This window comes from Anticarsia gemmatalis, chromosome 1 (genome assembly GCF_050436995.1).
Source record: "Anticarsia gemmatalis isolate Benzon Research Colony breed Stoneville strain chromosome 1, ilAntGemm2 primary, whole genome shotgun sequence".
Lineage (NCBI taxonomy): Eukaryota > Metazoa > Arthropoda > Insecta > Lepidoptera > Erebidae > Anticarsia > Anticarsia gemmatalis.
In genome coordinates this window covers 6,289,187-6,311,650 of record NC_134745.1, presented here as the reverse complement: position 1 = coordinate 6,311,650, position 22,464 = coordinate 6,289,187, and the positions used below count along the sequence as shown (strand labels likewise).

Sequence of the window (22,464 nt, the reverse complement as noted above, 5' to 3'; positions counted from 1 at the left end):
GTGCTCATCACACAAAGTTTTGTCCTGGGTGGGATTCGAACCCACCACACGCGGCGCTTCGGTAATTACGACGAGGTGACCACTTTACCCACTGCGCCAAAACGTGCAGTTTGCTGCCTATATCTCCACAACAACACACTGTTTTAAAATAGGTTGGTAGTACCAACCTACTGTACCAACTTGGTACCTACCTATGTATCAGATATAATTAATTATTATAATAGTTTTTTTAAACCGCAACCGCGATACAGATTGACTATACTTTATTAAAAACGGACTTCCGTCTTTTTACTGTAGGTAATCAACCTATTGTAAAATGAGTTCTTTGTATAATGTAAAATAGGAAGTACCTAACTTTCTTGTTAGAAATCCTTGAAACTTCTTCCTATTTCAATTCCTAAGTAATTTGCTGTTAAATTGTACTAAATGCGAATTAATTTTATTTTAATCAAGATATTAAAAAGCAATGAAATAACTGGACGCTTAGCTTCAAGTACCTAATACCCATTAAAATATTTTTCAAGATATTTTTTTTGTTTCCAACTGTGTAGTACCTACCTACCTATCTACCGTGTATTTTTAAAAACGGAGGATTGTAAAAAATATGTTGTTGACATAAATATTTAAATTTATTTGATAGCGGGTAATGCTAATCCCGAAGCGGAAACAAAAATAAAGCTGCTACGATTTTCTAAAATTTTTCATGCTAAGTTTCCACTATCTTTCATAACCTGCTGACCCGCCTATCGTCAGATATAAATGCTTAATGTAAGATGTTGTTAACTGCCATCTTCTCAGGATTGCAAACGCGGAAATACCAGAAATATCTAGTCACTTCACTGTGAGTCATCTTGATATTAATGCAAATTTTAATATTCCTGTGAACCGTAGGATAGATGGCGTGTGCTGCGCAGATGTAGTAATATTACTCGAATAACAACACCATATGACATATTTATTTATATTTCTAAAACCAAACCACAATGGAACCATATTTTTTGATATTATTTGTATTATTATCTTCGATTCTAAAGCCATATTTACAAAATAAAGAAAGGTGTAAAGTAGCGACATCTATACTTCCGTGACAATTATTTTGAACTATTAAAATTTTTTAAATGTACTTGATGATAAATAGTGACAATACTAGCAATATTGTATTTATCACATAAATTACCTATTTTTGTCTATGCTAAATCAACCAATAAGTGCCATTATAAATGTTATTAAAGTAAAGAGGCTGTTTGGTTTGATACGTTTACTTACTGCTCCGAGGAACGAAACGTGTAAATTAAAAAGTAATCAAATAGCTGAAGTGACGGTCGACAGCTCATCGTTACGTTGTTTTCAATGGTATTTATTAAATTTAAATCTAGATTTTAGTAGTGTAGTGATCAAAATCAACATTTCAAGATGTGGGATCCAACTCATGTACAAGTAACCATCCAGAGGGCTCGTGGACTTTTGATTAAAGGTAAAAACGGTACTAATAACTGTTTTGTTACGATTGCTCTCGGCAAAGATAAATTCCAAACTTCCGTCAAACACAAAGCGACTCAAAACGTCGAATGGGTCGAAGAATGTGAGCTGAGAATACCTTCGCAGGGAAATACCGCTGAAATAGTTCTGAAGGTCTACGATGAAGATTTATTAAAGGACCATTTACTAGGTCAAGTATCGATTCCGTTAAAAGACCTCGATGTCTATGAGCGGCCAAGAAGCCGTTGGTATAATCTGCAGGGAAAATCTGGCAAAGAAAACGACAAGCCAAGAGGTGAACTAGAGGTCAAAATCTCTTTCACAGTGAAAGAAGGAAGTTTGACTGACTTGAGCAAGAAAGATAAACACAGATCTTCTTTGTCTAGTATTGCACAGAATGTAGGTGGCAGTCTCATGAGTATTGGTAGTATTGAGAAACGTAAAGGCCTTAAAAAGTTTGCTAAAAATTTGGGGTCTAAAATTAATTTAAACAAGAAAGATAAAAAAAGTGATTCTTCATCCCTGAGTGGTAGCATTGGAAACCTCAAAGGCTCAACACTGTCTACTCCTGAACATTCCACACCTAAAAGGATATCTGGTGAAGCTGATCCTGGTGTCATTAGCGAAGATGATGATGAATTTGCCTTTGATGACTTGTCACATAAGAGCTCTGGTAGCTCATTGAATGTTCAAACTTTACCACGGGGCCACAAGTACACACCTTCACCTATTAATGCTTCTCTAGAGAATTTGGGAGGAGGAGAGTTTTTAAGAAGATCCACAAGTAGTAACTTAGCAGTGCCTGAAAAGTTGGCACCACAGAAACCCGTACGCCTAAGTCTAGACACATTCACACCACCACAGTTACCAGCCCAGGTTATTGACAAGAATGATGAGTGGTCTCAAAAACTGTATTCCAAACGAAAATCAAATAGCCAGTTAGCTATTGATAGAGAAAAGTCATCAAGCCTGGAAAGAAACAAAAAACTTGACAGTCCTAGTTCCCTGAAAGAAAAACCAAGTCCAAAGTTTTTCAAGAAGTTTGGTAATAATAATAAACCTAAGAAATTGCTGGAGGAGCGCATTATAGTGGGAGAAGAGAACATTGTTGAAGAAGATTCTATCAACTCTGCATTTAACAGCATTCCCAAATCTATTGTGCAGGACCTGGATGGCAAGACAAGAGAAGATCTCATTGTCATGGTTTATAATTTACAGAGAGATGTTGAGATGGAGAAAAAGAAAAATAAAGACTTGGAAAACTATCTAGATGAACTACTACTCAGAGTAATGGAAACAACACCAAGAATCCTGCAGAATCCATATCATAGGAACAACAGCATGCATATTAGAAACAAATAAGCTATACACCATTGCCCTGTGCAAGTGAGCCATCATTATAGCAGGATTGCATTAAACCTATGTGGCATGTCTTGTTCTAATCAATGTTCTGTAATACTGATATCATTCTTTATTGGTTATTTATGTTGCTTAATTAAAGATTTAGTGCTCATTAAAAATAACAAGATTTATTAATGAAATTCCAGTATTTCCAGTGATGTGTTAGATAATCAGCTGTTAATCCAGTGACATGGGAATATAAATGAGTGGAGAGTTATATGTTGATTTTAATGCTTATTAACTTTCACTTTTCTAAACATCTGATTACTCATAAACTTAGTGCCTTAAATATTCGAAAATAAGTCTGTGATAGATATCATTATTTGATTTGTTTCACTGCATATAATATGATAATTTAAAATTTGTTTGCATGACTCCTATCTTATCATTTTTCCAATTCAATCTCAGGAATCAAGATAGTTTCATATGTGATAAGTTATGTGTATTGTGAGGTACCTACTAGTATTGTTATTGAAGGTCAAATTCAAATAATTGATGTTTTGTAGTCTACAATTGAATTGTGTAACATCAAAGAATTTGCAACATGTAACCACTGCCACTACATAAAAGCTATTATAACTGAACACTTTTTATGAAACTTGGTAAATTCTAAATTTGGTGCCAAACTTTGTAATTGTTATAACTTAGTAAAACTCCCCTTTATGATTAAAACCCTGTTACTCCAAATAGGTACCTATTACGATAAACAACTGATTTTCAGATCTCCTTTTATATGAAAAATAAAACAAACTACTTGTATTTAAATATAACATAGTAAAGTGCTATTGTAGGAATTTTCGTGCTAAAAGCTTCTTCACATTATCACCTGATGTCTTGTAATGACACATTTGGCATGTATGATTCATAAGTTTATTAAATAAGTATGACTAAGGCATTGAATGTCTACGACAGAGATAACTGATTCAATTCTTAAATGCCTTAATGAGTGACTTGAAACATATGTACCTAAGGAATCCTTCCAATGAGGTTGATCATTATTTATTTTGTTAGTGATAATTTGTAATATTCTATTTATAGTGGCATTAATTAACAGTCTTAAATCAAGTAATTTTGTAGTGCAAATTGTATTTCTTTTTCATATATACGAAAATCATACACTTTTAATTATTTTATAGGAAATGCCTTAGTGCAATAATAACAATAGCGTGTAGGTTTCATTTTGTTGATCAATATCTATACATTTATGTAGTTAAGATTACATTATAGTGGAGTTAGTTAACATTCATAGATATTTGTACCTAACAATTTATATGCGATTCTTAAGGATCTGAGGATTGTTTATGTTTTAACATTATAAGATAATTAATTTAACAGTGTCATAGACTTATCTATGTTATGTAGGTAGGTAGATAGTATAGTAAGAGATTGATTCATAATGTCCTTCCGTAAATCGTTTTGTGATACTGTTGAAAAGACAAAACAGAACAAATTAACATTAGATAGATTGTATTTTTAAAAGTATATGAATAAATGATAAAAAATATTATTTAGCTAGAACAGCCTTGTATTATTGAATTTTTCTATTGATAGATGATTATTTATTTAATTATACCGAATAGATTATTTATTTTTCTATATAGATAAACTACTTACTCTTAAGTTAATATTATATTAAACCAGTTAAGAGGAAAGTATGTTTATATCTCTAAATTAAAGATTACTATACTTTAAAAGCTAATTTTGTCAATAAATGGTTTTTTTTCTATAAGAAGTGTTTTATTTGTCTACAGGCTACTCTCCAATGAAATAAAAGATGGTATAATATCAAATGATTTTAATTACTTATATAGGTTAATGTAAAAAATGTGATGCTTATAAAACTTATTTGTGACGTCGACTCTTGGCAGGTGCTGCGACGGGAGCGGCAGTCACATAGGCCTTTTGTGACAACTTGTTCATGTAGTAAATTGTTATAATCGAGAATATTAAACTGAAAATAGAAAATAACACAATATTAATAAGATTACCGCAGTAGTACCTATTTTAGGGCTTCACATAGTTACATAAAGTAATTTTTTTTTTAATTTTACTTGTAGCTAACATGAAATAATAAGAACTGCAATGTTTTACCAATCAAACATAAACCCATATATTCATATAGCTACCCATTGGACAGAACTGTATTGCCTATTTTGAATCAAATCTGCACCCAATGTTTATATTTACATAACCACCTATTCAACATCCCACATCTTTCGTAATAGTTTAATTACTCAGTGAGTTCTGCCCTTAGAAGTAAACAACACAAAATAAAATCAGTCGCAAGATAACATAGATCTGGATATAATGGAAATGTGTTAAATAGATTATCACAACAAATGAAAGTAAACATATTGCAAATATGTGACATCATTCAATAAACAAATAAGGAAAGTAAACATTGATTTTAAGATTTTTTATTCTTAAATGAGATTAATCTTGCACACATTCACTCTCTACTAACTTGCCAGACTAAAATTCTGCAGCAATTTACAAGTCTCTGAAAGTTACATTTCACAACTTTATTAATTAATATTTAAAATCCCATCCTCTTCTGGCTAATTGTACTTATCAAATGTTTGAGAAGCAATATTAGCAAATAATTGTAGTCTTCAAGTATAAATATGCAATTTATAGTCAGAAAAACCAGTAACCGTTCACAAAGCATAACTAAATTATAGCTTCACATTTTTTTTTCAGAATTCATCCCACTTTTCTTGTGAAAAAATATAAAGATCTATAGAAACTAGCACTCATCACTTACTACAATACAAGCTCTAGTGTAAGTACTTAGTGATGTATCATAACAAGTTACATTCCCTCTGGAAAAACAATGTAATTGTATATAGGTTCCTATGTATTTACTAGATTTTTTTAGTACACAATACTCACCATGTAGTAAAACAGATCCTATGTACCATGCCAGCTGCAATCAGAGATATTGCCATAGACAAGACTACTTCTGGAAGCTTCAGTTGGAAGTTCTTACCAAATAGAGTTGCTTCTAAGTTACCTATAGCCTGTTGTGAAAAAGTTAAGGAGAATCATGTAAGAATACTTTCTGCCTCATATGTAGGCACAATAAATAAATTTTAATAAGACACTAAGCTGAAATTAGATAGATGTCCGGTACACAGTACTTATCAGTTGAACATATCATTATAATGCCTTTATGGTTTATAATAGTAATCTACTCTTTCATGTCAAGAAAAGGTAAAACATAAACATTCATTTGAAAATTCCTCAGTCATTATATAAATTTATTGTGAGGCAATGATTAAATAGGAATTCAATTTGTTTTATTTTTGCTTCTTATACTTAGGCACAATAACAAAACCTTGTAATCTTTTCATCTTGTGAGTCCAGATACTAATGTCAGTTAAATAACAAGTTTGTAGTTCTGACAAATCTTAGGTTATATTGAAAGAAATAATGAATATGAAGAAGTAGAGGTGTCCAACTAACGTTTAGTGGTTACACGGGAACCACCAACTGCTTGCACTGGAAAATGTATATTTGTGGGCGGATATAAACCTAACATAACATTTGTTTTATGTTATAGTTTTTAAGTGAAAAGGATACAGTAACGAAGAACATGAACATCAGAGATCCCAAGTAACCACCAAATATTATAGTAATCGGCGATCGAACTAGAAGAGGCTTGTACATTTGCATTCCCGAAAATATGAGCAGGGTCAAAATTGACGATAACACGAAAGACGTGGCACTGTTCACCGCTGTAACAACAGAAAATTAAAGTAAGTATTCAATTCCTGTTACGTAGATTGAACTATTCACTTTGCTCTTTAATAATACTCAACCCATTTTGGAATAACAGGACTATTTAATATATTTTCTCTGAAATCTCGGCAATTACAAAATGCCGCAAAGAAACGAACAAACACAAGTTCGATTTTGACAGAAGAATTGACAGTTTCATTACATGTCACTCCATGCTAGGAAATGAACCTAAGTCTTTTTAGTACCAGATTAAAATAAATAAATAAAGAGTAAATATCATCAAATAATAGTAACAATTTCATATTTAAATAACACATTCACATCATTTTATCTATTACGTTTTTCAATCTACGAATTGGATGGTTGTATTATCTACAAAATTTTTGTTTATCGAATGTTATGTGGGTTCGTCGTAACCATTTGCAACATTTTCTTATCTGATAACAGGTTATCATTGACAGTCAGTTGTTATCAACTTGCCCAAAACAAATTTAATTTGATGATATGACGTTCTTCAGCTGGAAATGATAGCTGCAAAAGAGAGCCGGTGTTTTTTGTATAGTCATTAAAAACCTAATTGATAATGAGCCTAATTACAAAATCAATTAACTCTGCATTGAAACAGTTAGTGCATCGGAGTTTAGTAAGTAAACAATTTTAATTCTTTGGTTGACTAAATAATTACTCAGATTTGCCTGAACTGATTAAAAATTAAATACTTAATTAACTTTTGTCAAATATGATAGTAGTTAAGTCTTCATTTGTCCTATAAATCATCTTAGAATATAACAATCTCTAGCTCTAAAGAATGTTTAACATTATTCACAAACTACTGCTATTAATAGCCGTGAAACAAAAATCATTTTAGGGAATCTCTCTATTTATTTTTAATAACCTTTGATTTTTATATATTTACAGGTTGGTATATACCTACAGCCTACGTTTTATTTAAGCCTATGTTATGGTGTTTAGGTCTATCTTATGTAATATATTTTGTTTATCCTATTTTCAGAGTACTTCAGCATCACAGATCAGGATTTATGAAGTCGGACCACGAGATGGCCTTCAGAATGAATCTAAATTTGTACCTACTGACATCAAAATAGAACTAATAAATAAACTGGCTGCTGCTGGAATAAAAGATATTGAATCAGCAAGGTATACAAACACCATAATGATTTATAATTCTGTAATAAATGTTAGGCTGATTTATAAAGCTGTCCACAATTTTTAAAGAACATACATAACATTAAGATATTATTTTAGTTATACCAATCTACTTTAAAATAATTCTGGTATTCTTTCATGTATAGAAATTTTCAAATTGGATTTTTGCTATCCATGTTTGATCACTTCATCAAGTAGTCAAGTCAAAAAAAACATAGTTTTATGATAATTTCTTTATTATATGTAATAACCAAAATGTATTAATTAGGACTTATCATTATTATAGGATCTTAAAATTATCACCTTGAATTACATAACACTCAAGGTATTTAATTAAAATTATTGCTACACATTTTTTATTAAAAATTTCTAAATCTTGCAAATAATTTATTAAGCATTACATTGTGTGCTTGTGTAAAAATTCAGTAGGTAATTTGCATACATTCACATTCTTAATGCATGATAATGTACAACAAACATTATACTACAAAGTATCAGCTACCTGCAAGCTTTATTTTTACTGTGGGTATTGTTTATCAACCTTGATGTGAATAATTGTATAAGTAATGAAATATGTATGCTAATTTCCGACGTGCGTGCTTCTAAATGCATTGTAGCTAGCATATTTTATTTACTATCCAAGATATAATCTTCATTCCTAATGTAAGCTGTAGGATGTTTATAATTATTATAGTTAGTAGGTATAGATTAATTTTTATGCTCAATTAGTTCCTATAGTCAATCTCAAATATGTGTGTGTAATATTTGATTCTGTGTGCTGGTATTTTTGTAGGTATTCTGTATATCTACTGATATTTGCATATCAGAAGCAGTTAAAGCAGAGTATCTGCTCTAACTATACTGTGATTTTCGTAGATTAAAGTTTATTTCTTATACTTACTTTTGTGAAATCCTGCAGTACATAATGTACATAATATAATTGATTTATGTTCCTGTCGAACGTAAATCGAACCCGGTACCCATTGTGTGAAACGACCACAATCTCAATGTGCACTTATACTTATATTTTATTTAATTATAGACTTAACTTTGCTTTCTTTTTTAGTTTTGTGAGTCCGAAATGGGTGAAACAAATGGCGGATGGAGTGGACGTGATGAAGAACGTGCCGAGAGCACCTGGCGTCAACTATCCAGTACTTATACCGAACCTGAAAGGATACGACACTGCTGTAAGATGCATCTTATGTATTAAGTAATACAAATTGATAACTGCGAAAGTATTGCACTTGCGTAGCTAAATTGCCTGACCGATTTAGGCAGAACTTCACTAGTGATAACTGACATCACATTATTACGCTACGGGAATATCGCTCAGCAGCAGGTATTTTTCAATTGAGCAGGAAGTTAGATTCACCTATCTGTCCATGTGCGTAATTTACCATTCCACTTAAATTATATTGAATGGAAACGTTTCTTGTAGTATACCTAGTAATAGAACGTAACGTTAGTAACTGGAAGCGCCAGGATTGAAGCTAGGGAGCTCAATTGACAACGTCCTATAAAATTTTATAAGGTGTCGTCAGCCGTATGGCTTGCTCTATTATATTAGGATTTATTATGTAAGTAGATACATTGACTTACCTACTTAGATGTCTGCCTGTCTGCCTAAAGTATATTGTCCAATTCAGAGATAAAGTGTCCGAAGACAATGATGGCAGTAGAAACTACATTGTGTTACCGATCCAGAGGGCACGGCAACAGGTGGGGGGTATATTGCTAGTGAGAACTTGTCTCTAGATCTGTCATTAATTGATTGACTTGTCCTTAGTGCTTGCAATGTATCTACCTTAATAGTTCCCACCATATCTGTGACAGGTAAAGCCAGACCCCTTATTTTAATAGCCGCATTAAAGTCCCCAATTTTATGCTTAGAAACAATGCAACATCGAGGAAATAGCGATATTCCCTGCGGGATCCGAAGGTTTCTCCCAAAAGAATTTGAACTGCTCCGTGGAAGAAGGTCTTAAGAGGTTCAAGCTGGTGGCTGATCAAGCTGTGAAGGACGGCGTGAGGGTGCGAGGTTACATCTCTTGTGTTGTTGGCTGCCCATATGATGGACCTGTACACCCTAAAGGAATTGCTAAGGTAGATATTAAAATTGCTTTTAGTTAGTTTTACCTTCCTCCTTCAGCAGTGTTTTATTGCATTTTTCTTCCAGTTTAAGGTTTTTTAACAGTTCTACTAATTGGACTATCTAGGTTTTGACTTATTTAGTATCCATATGACGTCAAACAGGACTTGGATAAAGGCTTCCAAATTGACTAATGGTGACATTGTTGTTAAAAATGTAGCAGAAAACTTTGCGTATACATTTTAGAAGTTGCGTTTACTCGCAACTGGCATTCTTAATAAAAAACAATGAGTTGAAAAAATCGAGGAATCAATTCCAGATAAATTGCCAATCATAGAATGGTCACAAGTCGTAAATGTATTTGATTGAACACTCACGTGATTACCGAAATCATTTTCGTAAACGAACCCTAATGTGTGACCTCAATATTTTTATTAGCAACATCGTTCATTATCCAATAGATGTTACACGCCTACAAGAGAACATATTTTCCTTTGCCTATATTCTGAAAATAAAACTGGCAATGGACAATACTACTACAAATACGAAGTGAAATGACGTGTTGAAAGAAACGCCTATACTACAAGAATACCTAGAAGTGAGATTAACAGATTTTTTTATTTGAATACTTTATTGTTTGTCACCTTATTTAACATCCACAACACCATTTTATTATCTCGCTTAGATACCAATGTTATCAATACTATCACAAACTTACATAAGAATCGCTTAGATAATGTTCTAAAAATTGCCATATTTATTCTATTTACGCAGATAACGGAAGAGTTATTGGCAATGGGTTGCTATGAGGTCTCCTTGGGCGACACCATAGGTGTGGGCACCGCGGGCTCAGTACGCAGGATGCTTAGAGAAGTGCTAACTGTTGCTAAGCCTGAACAACTCGCCTTGCATTTCCACGATACGTATGGACAAGCACTTTCCAATTTACTCGCCGGATTAGAGGTTTGTATTTTGAATCTTTACTAGAAAGTAAAATAATTTTCACACAGATAAAATGTACCTACATATTATGAGAGTGTGACGGGTTCAGTCCCAATCCGGAAATGAATTAATTTCATGTTAAGGTCAGCTCCAAAAGTCGCTGAACATATTCAATCTTTCGACACCCTATATTTGTAGTATTGCATATTATTCCATCGAGAAAACATCTGACATTGATTGAAATGATTAATTCCAAGCAATTATACATGGTTTTGTTTATGTATTTATATGAATTTGAATGAATCATATGAAGTTGTAAAGCGGACTATGGAGCTGATTGTAGGTACCTACCTGCTAAGAAGAATTTCTTTACCACACTTAACTTATTCCAAAAAAAAATAGGTAGGTACTGGTTGCTTTACAAGAATTGCCTTTTCTCACCAGCTAGCAAATTGTTTTTAAATCAAGGAACCTATTCTATCACAGTCAATCTAGAAGCTGTTTCTATGCAGTCACGAGACTAAACAGGAAATAGGTAGTTTGTTCCTAGTCTAGTCGCCCTAGTCGTAATTATTATCAATGTGCACCCGATATAGCTTTGCAAAGGACACACGACACTTGCTTCGTGTGAATTCTAACCGTGTCAAGTTAACCTGATATGTGACCTCAACACACATTAAAAACTTAGGTACCTACATACCTACCTTATGACAGACTGGCCATTATTTCTAACTATTTTTGAACAGTGTTAGTCATTCTTGATTGGTCTTTCCTCAACATTTGACAAACCAGTGAGTAAATGTCGTTTTAAAGGCTTTAATTTAACTAGTTGCCGGTGGATCATATATTATTGTTTCTATATTAGAACCTACGACACTCAGAGCTCGGATAACAGGAGGAATTCTCCAGTTTTTAGGATATTTTAGTGTACCATTACATCGAAATGTCCAGTATATTAATTGACAATTTATTGTAAATACACAAATCGATTAGGGTCAAGAACTATTATCAGCGAACAGAAATTGTATGATGAAACCAGGACATGTCTATGATTGCCTCATGATCTACATATGCATCACACATGTGATAGCCCCTAACATTGATATGACAGAACTTCCTTATACCTACAATATCCAGTTTGATTCGATTCATCTTAATTGTGGCTGACAATTAATATGCTGAGTATTTCCATAATAACATTTCTCGAACCTTATTTATCATCTCCAACATTATTATGTTTATAAAGACTGCTCAAATACGGCTGATAAAAATATATCTCAGTCCTTATCTAACAGCTGGATACGTTCCCAAAGTTAATAAATGTTATGTTGAACATTTTTGATACAGTGTGAGCGCACACCCGTCCGCTACTTACGTCACCGATCGGGCCCCTTTAACATAACTTGTTTTTTGCAGTTCGATATAAAAACTGTGGACTCGTCTATCTCGGGACTCGGCGGGTGTCCGTACGCGCGCGGGGCGAGCGGTAACCTCGCCACTGAGGACCTAGTGTACTTCCTGTATGGCCTGGGACTCAACACAAACTTAGACCTAATCAAACTCATAGAAGCCGGTCGCTACATCTCCAACTTCCTCGGCAAACCCACCGAGTCAAGGGTCAACCGCGCCATGGGCGATAAGTTTAAGAACCACCAAGATATTGTAACGATGGCCTCGTGTGAACTCTGACCACATGCAATTGTAAATATTCATTAATCGAAGCAAAGACTTAGCAACTTGTACATAAAATTATTTATTTTGTATATCGTGGCAGTTTTTGCACTCAATAAACAATATTTTTGAACATTATTGTGTATTATTTACCTAACAATGGGCCGTACTGGTCAAGAACGTGGTGGTACTGGTACATACCTACAGGTTTTTATCAATTATCATGCGCAGTGGGTACGGCGTCGCAGGCCGCGCACTCGTGCGGCGGGCGCGCAACCGGCTGCTCGCTTTTATATTGAATTGACCTTATTTATCCGATTTGATCTTGAGCGAGAGGTCGATAAACCTTCGCTGCATAGTGTCAGTGTATACCCTACGCGCACTCGCACATCAGAGCCGGTTTCGCTTTGTTTATTTTTATGGAAAGAGCGTGACAATGAATACGGTCGAAGTGAAGATAACCGACGACATTAAAGTCGGCGGCAACAATCCGTGTTTTATAATAGCGGAAGTCGGACAGAACCATCAAGGTGACATCGAAATCGCAAAAAAGTTAATAAAAGCCGCAAAGGTAAGCAACTTTTTAATTCATAGTTGTTAGAGCAAGAAACATTTGTTTGGCACTTTGTTTACGTACAAAACAAAACAAAGACAGCGGACGTCGGTACTTTAACGCGGTCATTTAACACAATGCGTCTTTTAGTTATGCATTAAAGCTAACGAGATTCGCAACCTTGATAGCGCAAGACTTTTTTAAGTTTGCCAGGCCAAGGACTATTGCCAGACACCTTTTCTCACTAATCATTCTTCGGCGTTTGAATGCTTGGAACACCGACGATAAAAGATTTAAATATGAATAGTAGTAAATGCAATCACTACAAAACTAGAGGCAAAAGTAGATGTATTTTTGGAATATATTATGTTTAAAGGTTAATTTTAATGCTTAATTATCACACTCGTCAATATTTTCCATTGAACTCGTTCCACTCGACGATGATGTCATCAAAACAAAGTTTAAACTTCGCTTGCTTTGTACATACGTCTATCAACGTGAAATCACACAAAAGTTTGACGCGAAACATACAATACAATTTAAAACATTTGTTTTACATATAACATTACAGGATGCCGGTGCCAACTGTGTTAAATTTCAAAAGACATGTCTCAAAGAGAAGTTCACAAAGAAATACTTAGACAAACCGTACAATAACCCTAATTCTTGGGGCCAGACTTATGGCGACCACAAAAGGCATTTGGAGTTTTCCGAGAGTCAGTATAGAGAATTATTCAAATATGCACATGAAATCGGCATATTATGCACTGCATCGGCCATGGACATGGTAAGTACACTAAGTACGAAGTACATTTGTAATTATGTATCTATCAGCGCAGTGGGCGGTATTGGCAACGATGGAAACCACCCAGTTCATTGACTTCGCAGAGAACACAATGGAAAGATTATAGCAATTGTCGTTTTATTTAGATATATGATCCTTACACACATAAGCCCTCACGAGTAGGTACGTTAATCAAGCAGTCGGTTTGCATTATCATGTTGTTCAAAGTTCAGTGGCGATCGTGTGGCTGAACGAAACACTTTCACACTTCATGGTCTTGGATCCATTAAGGAATGTTGTTAGATTGATTTGGTAATTATTTTTGCATATTAACAATATGCTAGTGGCCTTTTATTTTCAAACTTGCTCAGCGTGATCGGCCTGTAATGATCGCGTGTCAGTCTAACTAAATAAATAGCGTAGAAGTACCTACTGGTATCTAATTGGATTTCAATAGCAGATTACTAAAATATTTTTAACAGTGAAATTCTGAAATACGCCTTATGACAATAAATTTTTAAATCCCCCCAAAAGTCTTAATAGACTCAATGTTCTCACAAAATACTTCTGATATTCACGGGATTTTATAGATTTAGCGACTAATTCCGTGCAGTGGTTAGGTACCTACATCTCGATTACGAATAAGATAAATGAAACTTCCATTTTATTTAATTCATTAAATTTTCCAGGTATCATTCGACTTTCTAGTCAACATGAAAGTGCCATTCATCAAAATCGGATCGGGGGACTCAAACAATCTGCTATTCTTGAAATATGCCGCATCTAAGAAGATACCACTCATCATTTCCACGGGCATGGTTGACAAAACTGCTGTTAAAACTATCTATGACATAATATCAGCTCAACACATGCAGTTTTGTTTGTTACACTGTATTTCGGCTTACCCTGTGCCGTTTGAAGACTGCAATCTTACTGTGATAAAAGACTATAAGAATACCTTTGATGTCCCTATTGGTTATTCGGGGCAAGAGCTCGGTACTGCTGTGGCGTTGGCTGCTGTGGCTTTGGGAGCGAAGGTAACTACTTTGCGTATTTGTTTAGTTAAAGGTATAGAAACTCGTACTCATGCATTACAATTGTAAAGATGGAGCCAGAGAAGAGGCATAGAAGCACTAGGTGCGTATGAGATGCATTTTATGTATCCTTGGATTCAAGCAGAGATAAAACAGTAAAAAGAAATTACAAGATAAGCTAAGCTTCACAAGTAATTTTCTGCTATATAATCATCCACAAGTAACACTAAACAATGAAATAATCCGTATTTGTTACTTAATCTGTATAATTCCGATTACTATAATCACTTTCTTACGACCATAGTTAGATAATGTTCACGTTTCAGCAAATATCGCACTGTAATTTCACTGTACAATATTGCTGCGTCTGGTTTATTGTAGATAGTCAATCAATATCGTTTAGATAATGAAGCAGTTTATCACTAACATGTTGAAATTGGGGATACTTATGATAACGTTTGTTTTGAAGTTTTCGCCAAACAGAAACTGTTTATAACTGGGAGGTCTGCTTTTACATGAAATGATATGAAATCGTTGCATCATTGACGTTGTATCAACGTTAATACAGTTCAATAACTGTAGTTGTTATTGTCATACTTACTGATAATATAATACTATTGTTATACCTATTATAAAGTCTTCGGAAATGTATGTTTTAATACCTATCCCGACAAACTACACATTGCCTTTCCGACACACCCTGCTCGAGTCACACGGTGCGACGTAAATTGTATAATATGAAAGAATAACATCCATGCATTTTGTATTTTACTTACAATTACTGAATTCCTGGATGTCTTAAATCCGACTTTGTTTATAAATTTCTTACGCAAAAATGTGTGGATGGAATCATTTCCGTAAGCCGTTTTGCTATTCCGTAAGCCGTAAGTATTCTGTAAGTACTCCAGGCAATGATAGCATACATTTTGAATTACTGAATACCATGCAATTAATGATACTTCGTAGCATTTTTTTCAAAATTCTGTAGAAATTTGCGATATGTTTGTTTGGTCAGGTATTGGAGAAGCACATAACAATGGACAAGACAATGAAGGGCACGGACCACATCTGCTCCCTGACGCCGGCGGAGTTCCAGCAGTTAGTGAGAGACGTGCGAGTTATTGAGAAAGGCCTGGGCACGCCTATCAAGAAGGTCGTCACTTCAGGTCAGTAGAATTGCAATATTTATGATGATCATAAAGATCGCACTATGAATTGAACAATTTTTTCTTACGTGAGAACCACTTAATCTAATGAAAGATAGATAACAAAGACCCTTTTCTTCTGTTCCTAATCTTTGTTAATCAGTTGCTACGATCTTAAAATGAACATAAGTATTACTATTAAGCTGAAATCTGAATGACCATGACCAATAGGTTCTATGGACCAAGATCCCAGAGCTGCCAGACCTACGTCATTTTAGCAAAGCTGAAACTTTGAGGATTGTTAGTATAAAGGGCCTGTTAAGAGGTATGCACATCCACTACCTTGAAAGCGGGGCCGTTTCTGAGGTAGCGCGGAGTGAAGGTGCGTAAAAAACGACCCAACCTACGTCATAGTAGCAAAGCTGGTTTTCAGATATGTTATTAATGATATTATGTAGAATTAAAATTGACTATTGCCAGACCGTTTCCCGGGGCCGTTACTTCTGCCAGACGCCTTAAATGTTATAAAAAAATGAGGTCAACTACGTCATAGTAGCAAGCCTAAATTTTATATATGTTATTAAAGGTACACTTTTAAGACCCCCTGTATGCGGACAGACCATTCCGCAGGGCCCTTCGTCCCCTAGACGCCATTAAACTTTCCCTATGAGTGCGAGAGTAAGAGCATTATTCATACAAATAAATGAAAAACAATGGAATTAAAAAAATAAAAATTGAAAAATTATTGAATACTAGCTGACCCGCGCATCTTTGCTTGCGTCACTTAAGAGAGATAGGTCAAAATGTTACATAAACGGGTTATGTAACATTTTTCACTGGTACTCTGCTCCTATTGATCGTAGCGTGATGATATATAGCTTATAGCTTTTCTCAATAAATAGGCTATCCAACAGTAAAATATGATTTTATTCGCACCAGTAGTTCCTGAGATTAGCGCGTTCACACAAACAAAAAAACTTCTCATCTTTATAAAATTAGTATAGATTAAAAGTACTTGGAATGTTTAGGAAGATAAGTAACATTATTTTGGGAATTATTTAAAAAATAGATATGGTTTACACTATTCACAAAAATTATGAAAAAAAAATTGTAGTCATTCATCTTCATTATAATCATCATCATCGTCATTATCTGAGCTCTTACTTCCTTCATCAAATTGAATATTTAAATCATCTCCACCATCGTCTTCATTGTTACTTGAATTCTCTGTAAAAAAAATGTAGGTAATGATGTTGAAAACAGTTACAAGTAGGTATATTGAAATAATTTATTGTTAAAATAAAATACCTAATTCGTTTTCAAGTGATTCTCTTACGAAACTTGGCAATTGATCACCATCAAACCACTTAAAATGATAATGGTTATCCTTTAAAACCCACCCATTATTTGCTGGGCTTAAAATGCTAGGACGCTTTATATGAGCATTTCTCCATACACTCGCAATGTAATTTGCTCGTCTAAATTGTTGAAGCAATTCAGATTTACAAGGAGGTAAATTACTAGCGTCGAATTTTTTAACATTTTGCCGGTGGAATTTCTCATTCACATCGCCGACTGTATACGTGTTAATGAAAAGTTGTAGCCGTGCAGCATCTACATCAATTAATCCGGGAACATTATATAACTCGCAGATAAATTTTTGAATTACATCAAATATATTTTGTTCCTTCGCTTTATCAATAGATAATTCAACTTCTCCGAATTGAACAAAAGCTTCTTGATATTCTGGCGATTTCTTCAAAATTTTAAATGGTCTGAGCTTGCCTTTTTTAAAGAAAGCAGGATTATAGTCGCATCCTGTCATAGCATGAAAGCCTATTAAGCTTCGACATACAGACGGACCCAAATGTTCATGGATTTTTGATAAATCAATATATCTTTGATTATTTCCGGTGCCTGTAAGTACCCAAACGCGAGAATGAACATCTTTTAAATTATGTATATGACCCAGCATTATTACTGATACGTCAGTATCAGAACATCTGATTGCAATATTTTCATGAGTATCGATATTACATATGTGATAAATAATTTTCGTGTCTGCTTCTTCATGCTCTGGACACGATAAATTTTCCTCAATGCTTGATACAACTTTATTGTTAATAACGCTAAAAGAATGGCATTCAATAAAATTTACTTTAATTACTTTATTACCAATAAAAGGTACCATCTCATCTGTAGCGGAATGGTCTGTCCGCATACAGGGGGTCTTAAAATTGTACCTTTAATAGAGCTCAGATAATGACGATGATGATGATGATAATGAAGATGAATGACTACAATTTTTTTTTCATAATTTTTGTGAATAGTGTAAACCATATCTATTTTTTAAATAATTCCCAAAATAATGTTACTTATCTTCCTAAACATTCCAAGTACTTTTAATCTATACTAATTTTATAAAGATGAGAAGTTTTTTTGTTTGTGTGAACGCGCTAATCTCAGTGGTGCGAATAAAATCATATTTTACTGTTGGATAGCCTATTTATTGAGAAAAGCTATAAGCTATATATCATCACGCTACGATCAATAGGAGCAGAGTACCAGTGAAAAATGTTACATAACCCGTTTATGTAACATTTTGACCTATCTCTCTTAAGTGACGCAAGCAAAGATGCGCGGGTCAGCTAGTATTCAATAATTTTTCAATTTTTATTTTTTTAATTCCATTGTTTTTCATTTATTTGTATGAATAATGCTCTTACTCTCGCACTCATAGGGAAAGTTTAATGGCGTCTAGGGGACGAAGGGCCCTGCGGAATGGTCTGTCCGCATACAGGGGGTCTTAAAAGTGTACCTTTAATAACATATATAAAATTTAGGCTTGCTACTATGACGTAGTTGACCTCATTTTTTTATAACATTTAAGGCGTCTGGCAGAAGTAACGGCCCCGGGAAACGGTCTGGCAATAGTCAATTTTAATTCTACATAATATCATTAATAACATATGTGAAAACCAGCTTTGCTACTATGACGTAGGTTGGGTCGTTTTTTACGCACCTTCACTCCGCGCTACCTCAGAAACGGCCCCGCTTTCAAGGTAGTGGATGTGCATACCTCTTAACAGGCCCTTTATACTAACAATCCTCAAAGTTTCAGCTTTGCTAAAATGACGTAGGTCTGGCAGCTCTGGGATCTTACTCTACTAATATGACATTTCAAGTTGTTTATATTTATTTGCCAAAAAGACATATAAATCTGAATCTGAATAGAATCTAAAACTAATGTTAGCTTTTATAGTCAGATTGTGAGTTGTCCGTGAACTTCTATAAATATTCTTCAAAGACTATAAATCGAGCGAGATCAAATAAATTATGCTGCCTTGGTAACAGGCCTATAAAAACCGATAGTGTGATTGTAACCAATAAAATATTAATCAATGAATCGGGTACAAGGCACACCTAGAGACTAGACAATTATTGTGTAATGTGTACATGACAACCGCAAGTAAGAGGCGAGTTATCTACTTGACTTACAAACAAGTACTTTCCTACCTTATTTATATCTAAGGTAATAAAATGAGTACAACAATTTTATTTTATTATGGTATTATGACATTAGTAATCTCATGTTTATTTAAAACTAGCTGACTCGCGCAACTTCGCTTGCGTCACGTAAGAGAGAATGGGTCAATTTCTTACCCGTTTTTGTAACATTTTTTAACTAGTCCTCTACTCCTATTGCTCGTAGCGTGATGATATATAGAATATCGGACCGGTAGTTCCTGAGATTAGCGCGTTCAAACAAACAAGAAAACAAACAAACAAACTCTTCAGCTTTATAATATTAGTATAGATTTTAACATTCTGTTAGATCAAAATAGATTTTTTACAGTCGATCATATAGCTAACTTTGTTAAAAATTTTACTCGCAGGCTTGTGGTAGGAGTGAGTACATTAGTCCAAATTTGCTTTAATGTATAATATTATTTTGGTATCGGAGCAGTCTGTGTGCAAGTTTCTTAGTATGACTAAAATCTTATAACTAATACATAAAGCTCAAGCTTATAGCCTGACTTGTTTATGAACACTTTGTGCTGCATATTTTATGATTTAAAGCGACAGTTTGTTTACAAAACAATATGTAATTTGCATTACGTAAGCATTTAAATAAGTACATACAGTATCTAAGTTATTTATATCCTTCGTAAGGAAAATATTAATCGATTGTTTGTATCGACTTGAAGGTAAATTCCACTAGTGGCTGTTGATAACAAAATACATGATAATTATATAGTCGTCATGTCTTTACAAATATTATAAAAGGGAAAGATGTTTGCTATTCATTCACGCCAAAACTACTAAACCAATTTTGGTGAAATCTCGTACATAGATAGTTTATAACATATACTACACACATGGCAAGGCAAAGGTCTATAAAATACATCCACGTTTCGACATTAACAATGTAAATGCCATGTAATATCTGGGTCTATCCCACTAGTCCCGTTGAGTTGTCCCGTGACGGGACAACTGGCACTATTTTGTCCCAGTAGTCCCGTGGCGGGACAGGTGACACTGTTTTGGTGCCAGTGGTCCCGTTGCAGAAAAATCACAGGACTAATGGGACAGACGGAAGGGTCAAAACAACTGGTTCCATTGAGTTGCTCTGTGACAACAGGTACTTGGTACTTTGGTAAAATAGCAGACGTTATACAAACTCGTACATTTTAACAAGGGTAGATATCTCAAATGAAATATGCACTATATGTCCCGCCACGGGACAACTGGGACAAAATAGTGCCTGTTGTCCCGTCACGGGACAACTCAACGGGACTAGTGGGATAGATCCTAATATCTACCAATCAAAGGCCCACTATTGAGAATTCTTCTCGTATAAGTAAGTTAAAAAAGACCAATTTTTCTTTGCCTGGCAGGGAAATTGAACAAATTGAATAGTAGAGAAAATAGTTTATAGGTAAAGGAAGGAAAATAGGTTATTTTAATGCAAACATAGTCGCGGGTATAGACTGGTAAATAAATATTGTTATATTGCACCTCATAACTAAAACATTTTATCATTATTTTGTTTGTTGGGCGATAAGAACTTTCATTTTCGTTCACTATCTTAATTGCCAAGTTAAGACGTTGACTGATAACTACAAGCAATAACAGGGTTTTTGGGCTCTAAACTAAATATTTTTGTTTAATAACATAGAAACAGACATTATTTTAAAAATATAATTATCATATGTAGTTACAGAAATATTATTATTATAGTAATATGAATGTGGATAATATGAAAATAGTTGTTTTAGTAAAGAATGTAGATAGAGTAAAATTAAAAACTTCTCGGTAACCGATTTCAAAAAGGAGGAGGTTCTCAATTACTGTTTTTTTTATAGCCAGTATTTTCCTTTACAGAAATCCCATGCATCGACAAGCTTCAGAAATCGCTAGTGATGGGCTGTACCAAAAACAAGGGCGAGATTTTATACCCCGGCGATGTAAAGATCAAGGTGGCTGAACCTAAGGGTTTAAACGCTCTGCATTTCGAAGAAGTCATTTACAAAACACTGGTGTATGACAAGAAAGAGGACGAACCACTTAATGAAGGAGATTTCTGCTAAATCATTTATTCTGTATAGTTTCTTTTATTACGACTTGTTTACTGTAAAAAAAATTTAGGAATCATTATGAGGGTACTAAATTGGCAACACAAGCGCGCCATCTTTTAAAAAATACACACTACGGTAATGTTTTGTTAGGTGTAAAGTGGTAGGTCAAAAGAATAATAATTATCATGTCTGGTTGTTATTAACAACTACCTATTCCGTATTTCTAAACGTAAGTACGTGGATGTGTTAATTTTGCGCATCAAAGTGTGAAATTATTTCATAATAGTAAAAAAAACTGTTATTGAAAACGTTAAAGGAGCTAATATTTTTATACGATAGTGCAACATATTATTATTGCAGCCTCATTATTTCATATCACCATTTCATTCTTAAATTTTAATAGTTAACAAAAAAAACTGTTATTGAAAAGATTAAAGGAGTGAATATTTTATACGATACTTGAAGTAAGTAGTGTTAAAAATATGTTAACAAGGAACAAGTCTTTATGTTTAAGTTTAATATTAATTCCTAGTGTACAAAATTGTGAGAACAGAGAATAAATCATATCAGCTATCAGCATGTCACATGTGTTCAGTCATTTAATTGTAAACAATATGTTACTGTGTCTAGTGGTTTAAGCATAATATGACAGCATAATACTTCGAATTTATTTACGTCTCAAATGTAAATTATGTGAATAGAAAATAGGTTTAAGTTTAGCTTAACATCGTTTGTAAAAACTACCTTACCTAAACTTCATAAATATTACACATATTTTTTTCTATACCTATAAGAATTTTATTAAAATATATTATCATTTACCCATTTTTATTTACACGTCTGGAGATGAAACACATTATATTCATACGTGCCTAC

General features: G+C 33.9%; 4 protein-coding genes across 4 annotated transcripts; 3 read left to right on the top strand and 1 right to left on the bottom strand.

Annotated features, from left to right (window-relative positions):
- Positions 1-1,218: 1,218 nt before the first annotated feature.
- On the top strand, positions 1,219-4,588 carry Rip11 (Rab11 interacting protein). The gene has a single exon (XM_076115182.1). It carries the CDS (start codon positions 1,414-1,416, stop codon positions 2,839-2,841), a length of 1,428 nt encoding a protein of 475 aa, XP_075971297.1. The 5' UTR covers positions 1,219-1,413; the 3' UTR covers positions 2,842-4,588.
- Positions 4,589-4,660: 72 nt separating this feature from the next.
- LOC142973486 (protein KRTCAP2 homolog) lies at positions 4,661-6,812 on the bottom strand. Its single transcript, XM_076115223.1, has 4 exons — positions 6,702-6,812; positions 6,463-6,617; positions 5,773-5,900; positions 4,661-4,831 (listed from the first exon to the last, which is right to left on the bottom strand). The coding sequence occupies exons 1-4, from the start codon at positions 6,703-6,705 to the stop codon at positions 4,723-4,725; spliced, it is 396 nt and encodes a 131-aa protein (XP_075971338.1). The 5' UTR covers positions 6,706-6,812; the 3' UTR covers positions 4,661-4,722.
- A 261-nt stretch (positions 6,813-7,073) lies between these two features.
- Positions 7,074-12,628, top strand: Hmgcl (hydroxymethylglutaryl-CoA lyase). Its single transcript, XM_076115210.1, has 6 exons — positions 7,074-7,264; positions 7,634-7,779; positions 8,855-8,978; positions 9,682-9,894; positions 10,655-10,843; positions 12,239-12,628. The coding sequence occupies exons 1-6, from the start codon at positions 7,205-7,207 to the stop codon at positions 12,509-12,511; spliced, it is 1,005 nt and encodes a 334-aa protein (XP_075971325.1). The 5' UTR covers positions 7,074-7,204; the 3' UTR covers positions 12,512-12,628.
- Positions 12,629-12,745: 117 nt separating this feature from the next.
- Positions 12,746-22,374, top strand: NANS (N-acetylneuraminic acid synthase). Its single transcript, XM_076115194.1, has 5 exons — positions 12,746-13,064; positions 13,618-13,833; positions 14,520-14,867; positions 15,880-16,030; positions 21,395-22,374. The coding sequence occupies exons 1-5, from the start codon at positions 12,930-12,932 to the stop codon at positions 21,598-21,600; spliced, it is 1,056 nt and encodes a 351-aa protein (XP_075971309.1). The 5' UTR covers positions 12,746-12,929; the 3' UTR covers positions 21,601-22,374.
- The last annotated feature ends 90 nt before the right edge of the window (positions 22,375-22,464 follow it).